The sequence below is a fragment of the Anser cygnoides genome, chromosome 13 (assembly GCF_040182565.1).
Source record: "Anser cygnoides isolate HZ-2024a breed goose chromosome 13, Taihu_goose_T2T_genome, whole genome shotgun sequence".
Taxonomy (NCBI): Eukaryota; Metazoa; Chordata; class Aves; order Anseriformes; family Anatidae; genus Anser; species Anser cygnoides.
Window position 1 is genome coordinate 15256909 of NC_089885.1, and position 13406 is coordinate 15270314.

Consider the following 13406-nt stretch of genomic DNA (forward strand, 5'->3'; position numbering starts at 1 on the left):
ATGCAGACAGCATAGAGTCTTAAAAAACAAACAAGGTCCAAGTTGTATAAAAAAGAAAGGAGTGAAAGAAAACCCTTACAGCTCATCTACAGTAAAACTGAAGCCTAACAGTATGCTGAGCATCATGACTCCTAAACAACATAACATGCATCCAGCTGTGTTGACAATATTGGATGCCACTTGCTTGATATTTTACTTGAATCGGCTTCAAATCTTTTGAAATAGCTTCATGAATGTCATGGAAAAAAGCTAAGCAGAAGGCAGACGGGTGTCATCACAGTTTTCCACAATAAACAAAAGCTAGATTAATACAGCATGAATGTTTCCCCTTTCATCCAAAGGGATAAACCAAGCATGGTTATTTTTGTCCTGCTTGAAGAGAGAAAAAAAGCCACAAAACAAAAAATAGGTGAATCACATGAATCTATCCATTTACAAAATAATCCCCGCTCCCTTTCACAAACCGAAACTGCTGTCATCTCACAATCGGTACTGCACTTAACTGGAAGGTAAGATCAGGCTGAAGCACACGTGCAGGGAACGCACGCGCGCTGCCCACCCGTGCAGAGAGCGAGCTCACCTTGGACGAGACAATCCTGTTATCGCAGAACTTCTGTGCCACATACGCATCTGTTTCCGAAACCGTCCGGTGCCCAACCACCACGGTGCGCGTACCAACCCGCTTCTCCTCCCCGGCACACTGTTGGGGCAACAGGAAAGGGAAAATTTAGCTTGTCTCAAAAAAAAATAAATCTGATATTTGTATTAGCAGCTCACAGCTTCAGAACACACCGTGTTGTTCTTTAATCCGCTTCTCTGCCCCATCAAAAGCAGGAAGACCGAGAGAATAATTCAGAGAAACCAAGGCAAAGCTGAGCCAGCAGCCCAGGAGCGCCCCTGCTGCCAGCCATCCCCCCCCGCTCCCCGTGGAGACCCCCTCCTGCACACATCGAACCCTTCCTCACGCCAGCGCGGACCGCACAAAAGCAGTTTTAGCTCTGGGGCTCAACAGGCTCCAGGCTTCCCCCCAGGATCCCACAGAAGGTGGGATCCGCACCCTCCTTCGCTCTTTTCTCCTGCCAAACCCTCAAGCCTGCCTGAAACATCTCCCTGCCTCCCTCGGGCACGCAGGCTTAGGGCAGAACTTTAAAAAAAAAAAAAAGTGTATTTCTGCCGGTTCTGCATCCAAAATAAAAACACAAATAACGGAGCAGACAGTTTCACATCGCAAACTCACTGCCTGGAAAGCCTGTTTTAAAAGAAAAAGCGTACATTTTAACTTTCATACAAACGCCAGTTATGTCAGCAGAACGTCAGGAGAATTCATGGCTTGTCTCCGCAAGCGGCCGAGCGCTTCAGCAGCGTTTGTTCTGCGCAGGGGCACCGAGACCACCGGGCACGGGTGGCTCCGGGGGGAGGCACCACCCAGGAGGCTCTTCAGGAGCCTGTGTCTCAGCAGGGGAGATGCATCACAGCCCTCAGAGATACCTGAGGTGCCAGGCAATCATTTCTTTTAATTTTATTATTATTTTTTTTAATATTTGCTATTTTACTGTGAGTCCCTCACACCTGCCTGCAGGCGCTCCCGCGTTAGCACTTCCCACCCAACTGCCAAGCCCCTGCTGCAAGGATGCAACAGCGGCTCTGCAAAAACCCTGAGCACCAAAACCCCTGAGCACCACGGTGCGGAGCGCCATCGTTCACCGCCTCTTCCGATGCGAGAGCGAGGGATTTCCAACAGAAAGTACCAGGCAACAGGTCTACAACAAACAAAAGCAAGCACGCAGCCCCCGTGTGCGTCACCCCCGCGAAGGCCAGAAGCAAAGGGGATTAAGGCACAGAGCTGGGGGCAGCCTCAGCACACCTGGGCATCTCCAGGGCACCCCAGGCTGTCGGTGCACCCTGCCGCCAGGTCACAGCACGGGAGGAGCAACCCCGCTGCCTGCTTTGCCTGTGCAAGTTCATTTGGTGTTGGGTTTGTGGGTTTTTGTTTTGTTTTTAAAGCAGAATGAGATGTCACAAGGGAATGATAACCTGTCGTCACGGTGTCACAGGGGCTTAATGACAAGCCCTCCGCTCGGCAGTGGCCAGGGGACAGAAGAAAATACCAGGAGGGGAAGTATTTATAGCATGGTAGATCCGGGTCAGGCGAGGGAAGAATCCGTGGAAGCCAAGCACCAAGCAGTGCCCGTGCGCCACAGCTCTGACACCTTGGTGCCAAACCCCAGTGTCCGTGCATGGGGTGCAGGACTGGCTCTGGCACAAACACATCCCTAGAGCAAGGCAGGAGGTACCTACAGCCTCCCTGGGGCATCTCTCCCAGCCCTGCCTGTCTCAGGATGCCTCTGCCCAGGTGGGCATCGCTTGCCCCCAAGGCCTTCTGCTAAAATCAGGTGATGGAGAGAGGAGCAGCAAACAGCACAAGAGAGCCGCTCACAGGTAGCTTCAGCTGAAACCAAGACAGCTCAACAGAATGGGATTAAAATAGTGCCTGTGGTTATGCAGGTTACGAGCAAAGTATTTCGTCCTTCTGACGCCCCGACTCCCAGCAGTAGCACCAGACTGACACTGGGGTGTGCTTTGCGGGGTTGGACTTAAAATTATAAAGTGAATTTAAAATACCCATTAAGGGGATATGGAGTGGGGAAAAAGGGGCGCCTTATTAGACCAGGCTAAGGTTTTCTTAGAATTAGGTTTGGCGATTTTAAAACACGCGCAGGGAAGAATTTGTCACCGTTCATAGTCCAAGGGCATTATCAGGCAGCAGCGCTGCTGAAACACCAGCAGATGCTGTCTGTACTCCTATTAATTCCCAACCCTTGATCCTGTTTGTTTTGCAGCCCTGGCAGGGCAGGTGCCAAAAATGCAAAGGATGCGGAGGAGCAGAAGCAGCCGGCAGCTTCCCACCTCCACCGCGCAGAGGGGCTCCCGAAACGGGATCGGGCTGGCAGCCAGGGCGAGCCTTCGGCTCCAGCCTCCCAGCTCCCCCCCCATCCACACGCAGTGGCTAACGGCACGTCGTCTGGGCCAGCCACCTCACCCAAAGCCAGGAGCTCCAGCAGCAGCAGCCCCGTGCTGCTGGGAGAGCGCCGGGAAACCCAGGGGAGGTGGGGATTTGCCAGACAAATGGCTGAGCACAAGGAGCAGAGAGCGGTAAAACCGTGCACCATCACTGCCCCAGTGGCCCTCTGGGTCACCAACAGATCACCAAGGCTTAACAACGGAGACTTACCGGGAGATTTAGGGAGTAACTGCCACGTCTTTGAGAAAATTATACAGCATGCAGATTAGCAGGGAGAGGATTTAGAATTTTTTTTTTTTAAAGACTCCCTGGGCTGCGAGGGTGCTGGCTGGTGGCACGGCCCCTCTCTGCCACCACGCACACCGTGGGTGAGCGGGTTGAAGCTCCCCAGAGCCCACCTTGCAGCAAAGCCCACGGCCTAGCTGGGCCAGCCCTCCCTCGTGCTCCCTGCGTGGGGTTTTGCTGTAGACGTAGGCAACCTGATCTTACAGGAACAAGGTACTAAAAATATACAAGAGAGCCCCAAAGGTCAGCTGTGGAGCGAGAACAGCCCCCCGAGCCCTGCACACCTCTGCTGCTGAATGACAACTTTGTGGTGCAAAAGCAGAGGTGGCTGAAGGAGCCAAACAGACGCGAGCCAAAAAACGCTTAGGATAAGCTTCAGGTGTTCGGTAAGACGCCGATCCCATCATTTATCCTGCCTCCTAAACCTGCAGCACAGGGGTCCTGCTCTGCTGCCGCAGCGACCGAGCGAGCCCATCAGGCAGTCAGCCCTGCAGCAGGGTGCCCAGAACAGACTGAGCAGGACGGGCAGGCACAAATCACAGGAGACGCTTAGAAGACAGAGGCTGTCCTGCCAGGAGCATCTCCCCGAGCTGGCAGCTCACCTTTGCCGCCAGCCCTGGGGCAGGGGCCACGCGCGTGGGGCAGCAGCACCAGCCGGCCGGCACGCACCGCAGCACGCCACGGGGAATTCAGGCGGGCATCTCTCTTCTAAATACTCTGCTGTAACGCAGCCTTCCCATACCTTACAGTGGCTGTTTTAACAGAGATACTGACATTATAGAAAGCCCTCGTATTGCCATAAGCAGCAGTTCTGAAAAAAAGGCATCAGGGATAATAGCTATTTTCTTACCTTGTCCAAACTCTAAAAGCCTATCTATCTATCAATAAGACCACAAAAGGTCAACTGAGGCTTGGCGTTTTGCTACAAAGTTTTTTTGGACGAGTTCGAAACTGGTACTGTCTGATGGCAGCGGTCCAGGGCATGGTGGGGGCTACAAACGTCCGTGGATGCAGCTCATTAACAATCAGCATTTACGACTTGGAGCCACCAGAACGCTAAATCGAGCCAGAGGGATTAGGTTTGCGGCTCCCAGCGCTCCCTAAATCCTCAGCCTGGATTTGGGCAGGCCTCCCTTGGAGCCTCTTTCCCTCTCCATCTGTGCGACTCCCACCTTTCCCCTGGCTCCGCGCTGCCCTTCCCACTCAAACCGTGCCTCCCGACACCGCAGGCGGGCCTGGGGGGAGCCGGGAGCCTGTTCTGCCCGGGGCAGCTCCCAGCGCCCCCAGGAGAGCCCCTTCTTCGCCAGGTCTCCCACGCTTCTGGCGGTTACCGCAGCACCCGGTACAGGGCACGGCAACGGTCACCTTGGCAAAAATTAGCAAACCTGGGTAAAAATTAACGGAGTGACCCGGTTCAACGCAGGATGAACTTGTGCTCTACAGAACCGGGCTGCGGAAAACAAGAAGGGAAAACAAGCGTCTCTGCTACCTGCTCTCCTCGTTTTCAGAAAAAGAAGTGGTAAATCAAACGTGTTTTGTTTCTTTCCCCACTGCAGTGGCAGTAAGCACCTCCACCAAAAAATTAATCAAAAGGAATTCCTTTCATGTGTGCTGAAGATATCTTCAAGCCACAGAGTACAGACAAATAACTCACAGAAACAGATCTAACAAAACCCACAGGCATTAAAAAAAGTCATCTGGTAAACCCTGAGATAATTATACTGTACAAGTACAAAGCTCAACCATTTGAATGAAATCACAGCTTATATTAAATATGTGCAGAAGAAAGATTAAATCACATTACTTGGCTTAGATCTCATGAATAGTTTAAAGTCTAATCTCTCCTGTATTGTTCTATTTATCACAGAAGTAGCAGAGAAGGCAACCTGATTTACAAAAAAAAGCAAAAATAACAACTCTCAAAACAGCCTGTTCTGTTTCATCTATTCGCAGAACCGAGAAAAACACACGTACAATTTTAAAAGGCTTCCACAAATTTAACATAACCTCCCCAAACTGTCAGGCAGTCTCAAAAAGTCGCTCAGCACGCCGACTTCCCCGCCCGCTCGGTCCTGGTGCCCAACCGATGTATTTTTAATTGAAATTCTTCTTGCCAGTTTTTATATTGCTCCTTGTACTTAGTCATTTCTCTGCGAGTACGAGCCATGCTTTGACACAACGCTTAATAATTCAGCAGCGAAGGCTATGCTTACCCACGCGGACCACATGTTAGGCAGCCCTCCTGATTTACGGGGAGAACTCCATCGATCCAAATCAATCGCGCTCTCCCCTACGTCTGCGGGAGAGAGCTGATAACCTGAACGGTCCTCGGGGGGAAAAAAAAAAACACGCTGCATTTCAAATGCTGAGAGCCCATAGGTCCAGAAGAAAATCAGCTGAAGCTGAGCAAAGCTCGGGGCGGGCTTGCTCTGGCTGGCGCCCAGGGGAGCAGCCCCGGGCAGGGGAGCGGGGCCCTGCCTGCCTGGGCTCCCTGTTGGTGAGGTGACTTCTGCTGGGCGTCCTCGAGGGGAGGAGGGACGGCCAGTACCACAGGACAGCAAAAAGCTGGCGTTTAAACAAGCGCCCTTTCTCCTACACGAATGTGAAAGCTCCTGTGGATGTTTTAAGCAGGGAGAGAACAGCGACAGCATGGGGCCAACCAGCTCCAGAGGGGTGCTCTCACGGGTCCGTCCCGCCAGCCACCAGCCCAAGCAGAACAACGCGCAGGGGCAAAAGGCACGCAGAAAGGACCAACACTTCTTCACCAAGAGCGAGGTTAGCACGGTCAACGTGTAACCGTGCTGCGACGGGGCTCGGCTCCCAAACCTTGTCCCCTGTCCACGCCAGGGATGACAAGGCGTGCTCTAGCAGAGCGTCACCGACCCAAATCGCCTTTTTCTTAATGAAAGTCCGCGCACAGCCAAGTGACATGAAGGGACCCAGCTAGGCAAGCCCGTTCCTGCCTCCTCTCTGCTCCAAGGACGTGCCGCCTCGCTGCACGCACCCCTGGGTAGGTCACTGTCACCTTCAGCAAGGACAACAGGCTGGAGAACAGCAGAGCCCAACTGGCCAAGTTTCCCAGAAAAGCTAACTTTGCAAATAAAGCCGGCATGAAAAGCCCAGCGAGCAACGGAGGGTGGAGAGAACAGGGGAAAGGGCTACTTGAAAGATTTAAGAAGGGTGGAGGGAGGAAATCCAAACGTTTTTTTTTCCCCCAGATAGAAACTTCACAGGCAGCCAGCCCTTTCCTGGAGCGGAGGAGCACAGCCCAGCCTCCGGGGAGCATCGCGCACATGGGCGGCAGCCCCGGCGGCACGGGGCCTGTCCCAGCCACTGCTCAGGGCACGCGGGGAAGCGAGCCGTGCCAAACAGCCTGGAAATAGAGCACTTACAGCTTTGATTAATCTGCCGCAGGAGGAGCCAGAGACAGGCAGTGACCCTTATTTCTCCTAATGATAGCCCCTGGCCCTGTTAGCTGCTACACGAGCAGGAACCAGGAGACGTGCCTCTCCTCCCCTCGGCTGAGGGGTCGCCATCTCGTCCTGGCCCCTCATCGGCACACGCTGGCAAGTGGGGAAATAACAAAGGGGAGGAGGCTGCCTTCCACGTCCTACCCTCTGAAAACACAGAAGGATGGACGGACAGACACAGGCAGGTCAGACACAGTGCCCCCAGCACCCAGGAGGGGCAGCTGGTTGGAGGCATCCCCTCCCAGTCCTCAGTAGCCATCAGGAAAATCACCCGGGAGGAAAGCTGGCAGCAGCGGGACAGCAAGGGGAGCACGCAGGGCTCGGCTCCCACCGGCTCCCGCTGCCTTCTCCCGGCTGGGCCCCGAGCTGTGCTGGGACCCCACTGGCCAGCACGGTCATCCCCGGGCCTTCTGCAGACACCGCGCATCCCCAGGACGGTGACACCGGTCAGAAATACAAGGGATCACCTCGTGGCTCCCGGCCGAGCTGGGGAGACGTGGGGCAGAGGGTGGAGAAAGCTCTGCCCAGGCCCCGGGGACAGAGCTGGCGGCAGCGGTGCCCGAGTTACCGGCTCTCACAAATCACTTGCTTCCTCTGAAAGCGCTACGTTACCGGGCAAACCCAGTCCCCTCCTTTCCTGGCATCTTGGAAAGCTTCCCCGCAGACACAAACAGCTCTGTGCTAGCAGCTGGGGCACCACGGGGAGCTCGGCCCTCGCCTACCGGCGAGTCGGCTCGTCCCGCAGGGCGCTCCAAGCACCCGCACAGACCAGCAGGCCTCCCTCCCAGCCACCTCCGTGCGCAGCCACCCCGGGCCGGGGCCAGCCATGGCCTGGCACAGAGCCCTGCAGCCCCCCGGGCCCCCGGCCGCCGTCCTGCCCCTCGGTCAGCGGCTCCGTGTGGTCACTCGCTGCCTTTTAATTATCTCTCTTCCGCCGAAGCTGGTAGTTTGACCTACAGAAAGAGCCGGGAGGTTAGAAGAGGGCGCGGTGCGTGTAGTCCTGAGTCTTGTGTCCCAAGGGAGACGAAGCACCGTCCCCTCCGCGGGGATGAAAAAGCCTAAGTGCCGTTTGGGTGCTTTTTTGCCAATCCACAGATCACACAACACTGCATTTTCCCAGCAAATATGCCACATCGTCTGTAATTATAGCTTCAGCTCAGCAGCTATTCGCAGAAAGTCAGGATCGTATGCGATGCAGAGAGCCAAACAGACCAAAGCCGGCAGATACTGACTGGGAAAGCATTACTTAATTGCTGCTGTTTTGTGGAAAGTATGTTGCTACTGTTCAAACACAACCGCTGCCCTTTGGAAGTTTTCAGGACCTCAGCTCTTCCCCTGCCCTGCTGGCAGCTGGGGTTACGAAACCCTCGCTCACATTGCTGCAGCATTTTATTTTGGTTTTTTTGGCAGACCAAAATAAAAGTTCGACCAGCATGCTGCTGGCATCTCAAATTCAGCATCACAGGAACGCTCCAGAGCGGAGAACAGAAAAAGGCTTTTGAACAAGAGCCTAAATGCTTTTGCAGCAGTCACAAAGAAAATATAGCGAGGTCTTCTCTCCTTCGGACCTCTTTCCTCTCCGTTCCCCAGCTCAAGCTGCGCACACACGTCTACTTGCGGAGCAGCTATTTTAGTAAAGGCAGCGAGCTCTTCAGAGCACAGGCAGTGATTTGCCCTGACAAAAATTAGTGTAAGAGCAAAGTGGAAAAAAGAAAGCTCCAAGTTTGCAACTGTCAGTGCTTGCATCAGCCCGAACGGCTATAATTTGCCGGTTTTCTAGTTGTTTTCTGTTCCTTCAAAAGCCTGAGCTCTTCGGTTATGGAAGCAAACAACAACAAAATCTAAATGCCACGTTATGCTTCTCTGCTTGGTGACACTTCTTTGACCCCGTGCACCTAGAGCCCCCCGCCCCCGTGCCAGCTCTGCCAGGGGTTCGGAGGTGTTCGGAGGCAGGCTGCAGGTGAGCAGCCCCTGGGCACCCCGGGGGTTCGGGCATAGCCCCCCGGTGAGAGCAGCCGGGGGCACAGCCGGCTCCCTCACGCTGCTCCACATTAAGTTCTTCCCCCTCCAAACAAGCTAAAGCTGCTGTGTTCTAACCTGCCCCTGCTATTCTGCAGAGAAACATTTCCACTGAAGTAACGGGGGGGAAAAAAGGGGGAAGAAATGGAGAGATCACCTGGCTCAGCCCTGGCTCCCAGGCAGAATCAGCTCCAGGTGCCCCAGACCCCATCCGCAGTATTTTCTCCTCCGGGTCACTACAGCAACCAGATTTCTCCTCCAGGCTGCACACGCAGCTACACCAGGCTACCGGGAGCAGTGCAATTAGCCCAGCGAGAGAGAAACCCTCAACACGTGGCCTATAATTGTTTATCCTCAGGAAATCCTTTTGGCTCTTGTTCCTGTCAGGCTGGGTAACGTAGCCGCAGAGCCAATCCGGCCCAGCACACGTTATCCCATCTGCAGGAGCAGGATCTGACAGAGCCCCCAGGCTGAGCACAACCAGCTGTACAGCAGCCGGGGTTTGCACCGGGGCCGGGGCGGGGGGGAGGAAAATCAGCTCATGCATGGGAACCGAAACCTCCCGGAGCGGAGGACTGAGCCAGCTGCTTGTAGGGATGCTGGTGCACACCCGTGGGTGCCAGGCTCAGCGCACGAGGGGTTGCGGTGCAGATCAGCCACGGCTGCGGAAGCCAGCGGGGTGCGAGCCGTGCTGCCGCGTGCAGGAGCCTGGCCGGGACGCGGCCCCGGTGACTCACGGCACACGCAGCCCAGCCGTTCCCACCCCGCCTGACCCAAAAGCCTCTTTCCATAGACAGGGAAAGGAATAAGGGCGCCGTTATCCTCCCCGCTATCAAGGCGAGTTCCTTCACGCGCAAGGTTTCCTCTCCCTGCGCACCCCAGCTTCCCGCCCCGCACTTACCGGAATGGTATCTGTCAAGTGGAAAGTCCCACTTCCATCCATTCAACTTCATCGGAAGAAGCCACCCAGCAGAAAGCGCTCAAAATGAGGTACTCCACAACATTAATTTGGCCAACACAGGGACGACAGCCCTCTGGCCATCGCAGCCAACCTCACCGCGCTCCCTCCCTGAGCAGACATTCACCAGAAAAGGTGAGCTGGAAGGAAGGGAGGGGGGAAAAAAAAAAGTAGCCCCCTTCCACAACTCGGAGAGCAAACCCAGCATGCAAGCAGCGCAGGGAAATCAACGCTGCATCTGAGGCTGGGCTGTGCAGCCCCGGCCGAGCATCGTGGCTGCCCCAGCCCCGCGGCAGCGCTGCAGGACGTTACATCACCGCCCAGCCCCAGCGGCCGTGCTTTGTTCCAGCCCCGGGGAGGAATTACAGGGAAATCATCATAAAAGATGGCAGGGCTGCTCACGAAGTGGATTTTTTTTTTCCCCTTCATTTAATTTCCTGGCAGTGAGATTTTCCCCTCCCTCTCTCCACCAAGCCAATTGAAACTCAGGCAACGGAGCACAGCTCCACCGTAGTCTATCAGCACTTAATTTTTATTACTGCTGAAAATAGCTTGGATCGCAACAGCAAAGCAACGCTTTAAATCATCTAGTCTTGCCTGTTGCACATCTTACTCAGCTTTTATGTATCCCGTAGTGCTCAAGAAAAATAAAGTGCCAGTTTTGCAAATCTGTGCATTTGCCACAATATTTCAGAAATACATATCTATCAAATGAGCGTTGCCACTGTTTTCTACTTTGCGGTAGTCTAATAAAATGTCATAATTGGTACACAGCATACTTTAAGATAAGGCCAGGTAAGACAACTGCTTGCCAATCCTTTGAAGATAAACAGCAAGAAATTACCAGCCCCTCCAGATACAGCCCTACGAGAGCAAGACTGGAGCCGGATCAAGGATTCTTCCACTTACAAATCCTGCAACCTTCAGCTGAAATCACTGAGCAAAAAGCCTACAACGAAGCATTGCTCGTTCAAGGCTACAGAAAAGGCATAACAGGAATCTTGGTCAACAAAAGTAATGAGCCTGGTTCACTCCCAAAATGCCCTCCCAGGTGCTTAGCCTTGATTTCAGCTGCAGGAGAAAAACAAAAAGCCCTTTCCAAACAGCCATATCAAAGATAAGTGCATTAACCTTTCATTAAGGAGAACGGAACAAATGTCACTGAACTACAAATGCTATCCATTACAGCTGAACGTCAGGAGTGGGGATGATTTTTAGACTAAACTGGCTTCGGTTGAAATTCTACCTCAAACAGAATGACTGAAGTTTTGAAAAAATGACTGCGGTCAGCAAGATGCAACAGGTCCCCCAAAAAAGACAGCTGAACTTACTGCAAATCACAAGTTTAAGATATTGCACAATAAGCTAAAAAAGCCATTTACAGAGTATTGGTTCTGAAGAGCAGCCGTGCTCTCTCAGCAGAAAGCACCGAGATGTGAGCACGGCCAAAAAGGAGGCAGCTCCTGTTTTGCAGGGTTACTGCTCCCCCAGCTTGCCCCCTTTACTGGCTCACAGCGTGACGTGACGAGCAACAGCACTGGTGAAAGTGAAAAAAACAAAGCCAACAAAAAAACAACCAAACACCAACCGACAGCCAAAAAAGAAGTGAAGTCACACCCCACAGCAGCCACGCTCCTCCCACGCAGGTCAACCCGAAGAGCTCGCCCCAAATCACTTCCAGCTAAACCCCGCAGGGAGACACAACCCCCTGCTGCAAACTGAGGCTTTGCTAACGGTTTCATTTCTGACTGAGGAAGGAAAGGAGGAAAAAGCCGGCCCAGGACTGCTACCTTTGTACCAGCCCCATCCTTTGCCTGGCTGCGGTACTGAGCTGCACGGGATGTAACCGGAGCGGTGCCCTGCACCAGCCACCAGCACTCACCAACCCGGATTTCAGCTAAACCAAAGGAAGAACCCATAAGCAAATACATTTATTTATATTTAATGCATCTATACTCATATATACTTAATGCATGTATATTTAATGCACAAAGATTTTCTAAATGCACATCTCTATTAACATCTGGGAGCGCAACCCTGCGGAGTTTCACCCGGCGCCGTTGCAGACGGTCAGCAGAAAGGCCCTACGCGGCCCAGCCACGGGGCAGGAAGATGCAGCCCTGCAGAACAGCACCTCGTTTTTCTCTCTCGATGTATTTTTCAAGGGCCGGCTTGTGCTGCGGACGCCCCCGCAGCAGGACAGGACCAGCTCCTTTCTGCCCAGCAGCGGGACACTCGGGCACTTCACACCCGCTCGCTTCAGCAGCAGCTCCGTGCCCTCGAGCAAGCGCAGGACAGACGCTGCTGCGGGGCTCTCGTCCCCACGACAGCGGCACGAGGTGTTTGCTGCTCGAGAAAGCGCTCGGTTAAGGCGAGTTTCAGTTGCAGCCTCTGACTGCTGCAGCATGGCAAGATACAATAAAGCAAGAGGGCACAGAACATCTTGAAAGCCAACGTATTGCTACTGCAGCAGCTTCACATCCAGCACAGCCCGTGAAAGGAGATTTTAAATGCGTATTGATGTTTTTCCTTCTCGCTTGTGACAAAGCCACTTGAAACGAAATTTCTGGATAACTTTCTGGTCACAGCCCGGTGGTGCTGGGATCCCTGAAGGTGAAGTCCAAAATCCACAGGACCATCTGCCACCACCCTAACCACACGCCCAAAGGAGGAAAATACAGAAACGATGCTGTGTTGTCTTTTATCCCCCTCTCACTCTCCAAAATCTATTCCCAGGTGCTTGTAGCCCACCGTCCACTGGAAGCACAGCGGTTAGAGAGCAGCAGTACAGAGCGAGGATCGCTGTGAACGGAGTTAAATCCAGTTGGTGGCCGGTCACAACCGGTGTCCCCCAGGGCTCATCACTGGGGCCAGTTTTAATAGTTTTACCAGTGCTCTTGATGAGGGGATCGAGTGCAGATGACACCAAGTCGGGTGGGAGCACCGACGTGCTTGTGGGCAGGAAGGGTCTGCAGAGAGATCCGGGTGGGCTGCGTCCCATCCCGTGGCGTTCACCAAGGCCAAGTGCGCGTGCTGCACTTGGGTCACAACAACCCCGTGTGGTGGGATATGTTCAGGAAGAGCAGCTAGGCGTGCAGAGAGCAACAAAGCTGGTGAGGGGCCTGGAAAACAAGCGTTACGAGGAGAGGTTGAGGAACGGGGGCTGTTCGCTCTGGAGAAAAGGAGGCTGAGGGGAGACCTCGCGGCTCCGTGACCGCCAGAGAGGAGGCTACAGCAAGCAGGGTGTCAGTCTTTTCTCAGGTGACAAGTGACAGGACACAAGGCCATCACTCAAGTTGCACCAGGGGAGGGGTAGATTGGACCGCAGGAAGAATTTCTTCATGGAAAAGGCGGTTAGGGATTGGGACAGGCTGCCCGGGGAGGCGGTGGAGTTGCCATCCCTGGATGCATTTAAGACACGTGTGGACATAGGGACGTGGTTTATTGGAGGACTTGGTAGTGTTCGGTTGATAGTTGGACTTGATGATCTTGAGGGTCTTCCCCAACCTCAATGATTCGGATGTTATTATTGCCAGAAGTGACCTAGCATCACCCCAGCAGTTCCCACCGCAGGACGCGCTCTCTGATGGGCACGGCACAGGCTGAGCACAGCATGCTCCACCACCCAGTCACCGCCACAGCGCTCACGATT

At 53.9% G+C, this 13406-nt stretch overlaps 1 protein-coding gene across 7 annotated transcripts in view; it reads right to left on the reverse strand.

Annotated features, from left to right (window-relative positions):
* Window positions 1-13406, reverse strand: part of ATP11C (ATPase phospholipid transporting 11C) — a 59606-nt gene that overhangs the window by 39988 nt on the left and 6212 nt on the right. For 4 of the 7 annotated variants that reach the window (XM_013183305.3, XM_067005176.1, XM_067005177.1 and 1 more), the window contains exons 1-2: window positions 5521-5550; window positions 581-700 (exon numbers count right to left, since the gene is read on the reverse strand). In XM_013183305.3, the coding sequence (XP_013038759.1) occupies window positions 581-700; window positions 5521-5535 (135 nt within the window). In that variant the 5' untranslated portion in view covers window positions 5536-5550. Of the gene's footprint in view, window positions 1-580; window positions 701-5520; window positions 5551-8953; window positions 9023-9697; window positions 10056-13406 lie in introns of those variants that run through there. The other 3 variants (XM_013183304.3, XM_013183300.3, XM_067005179.1) reach the window with 3 other exon arrangements.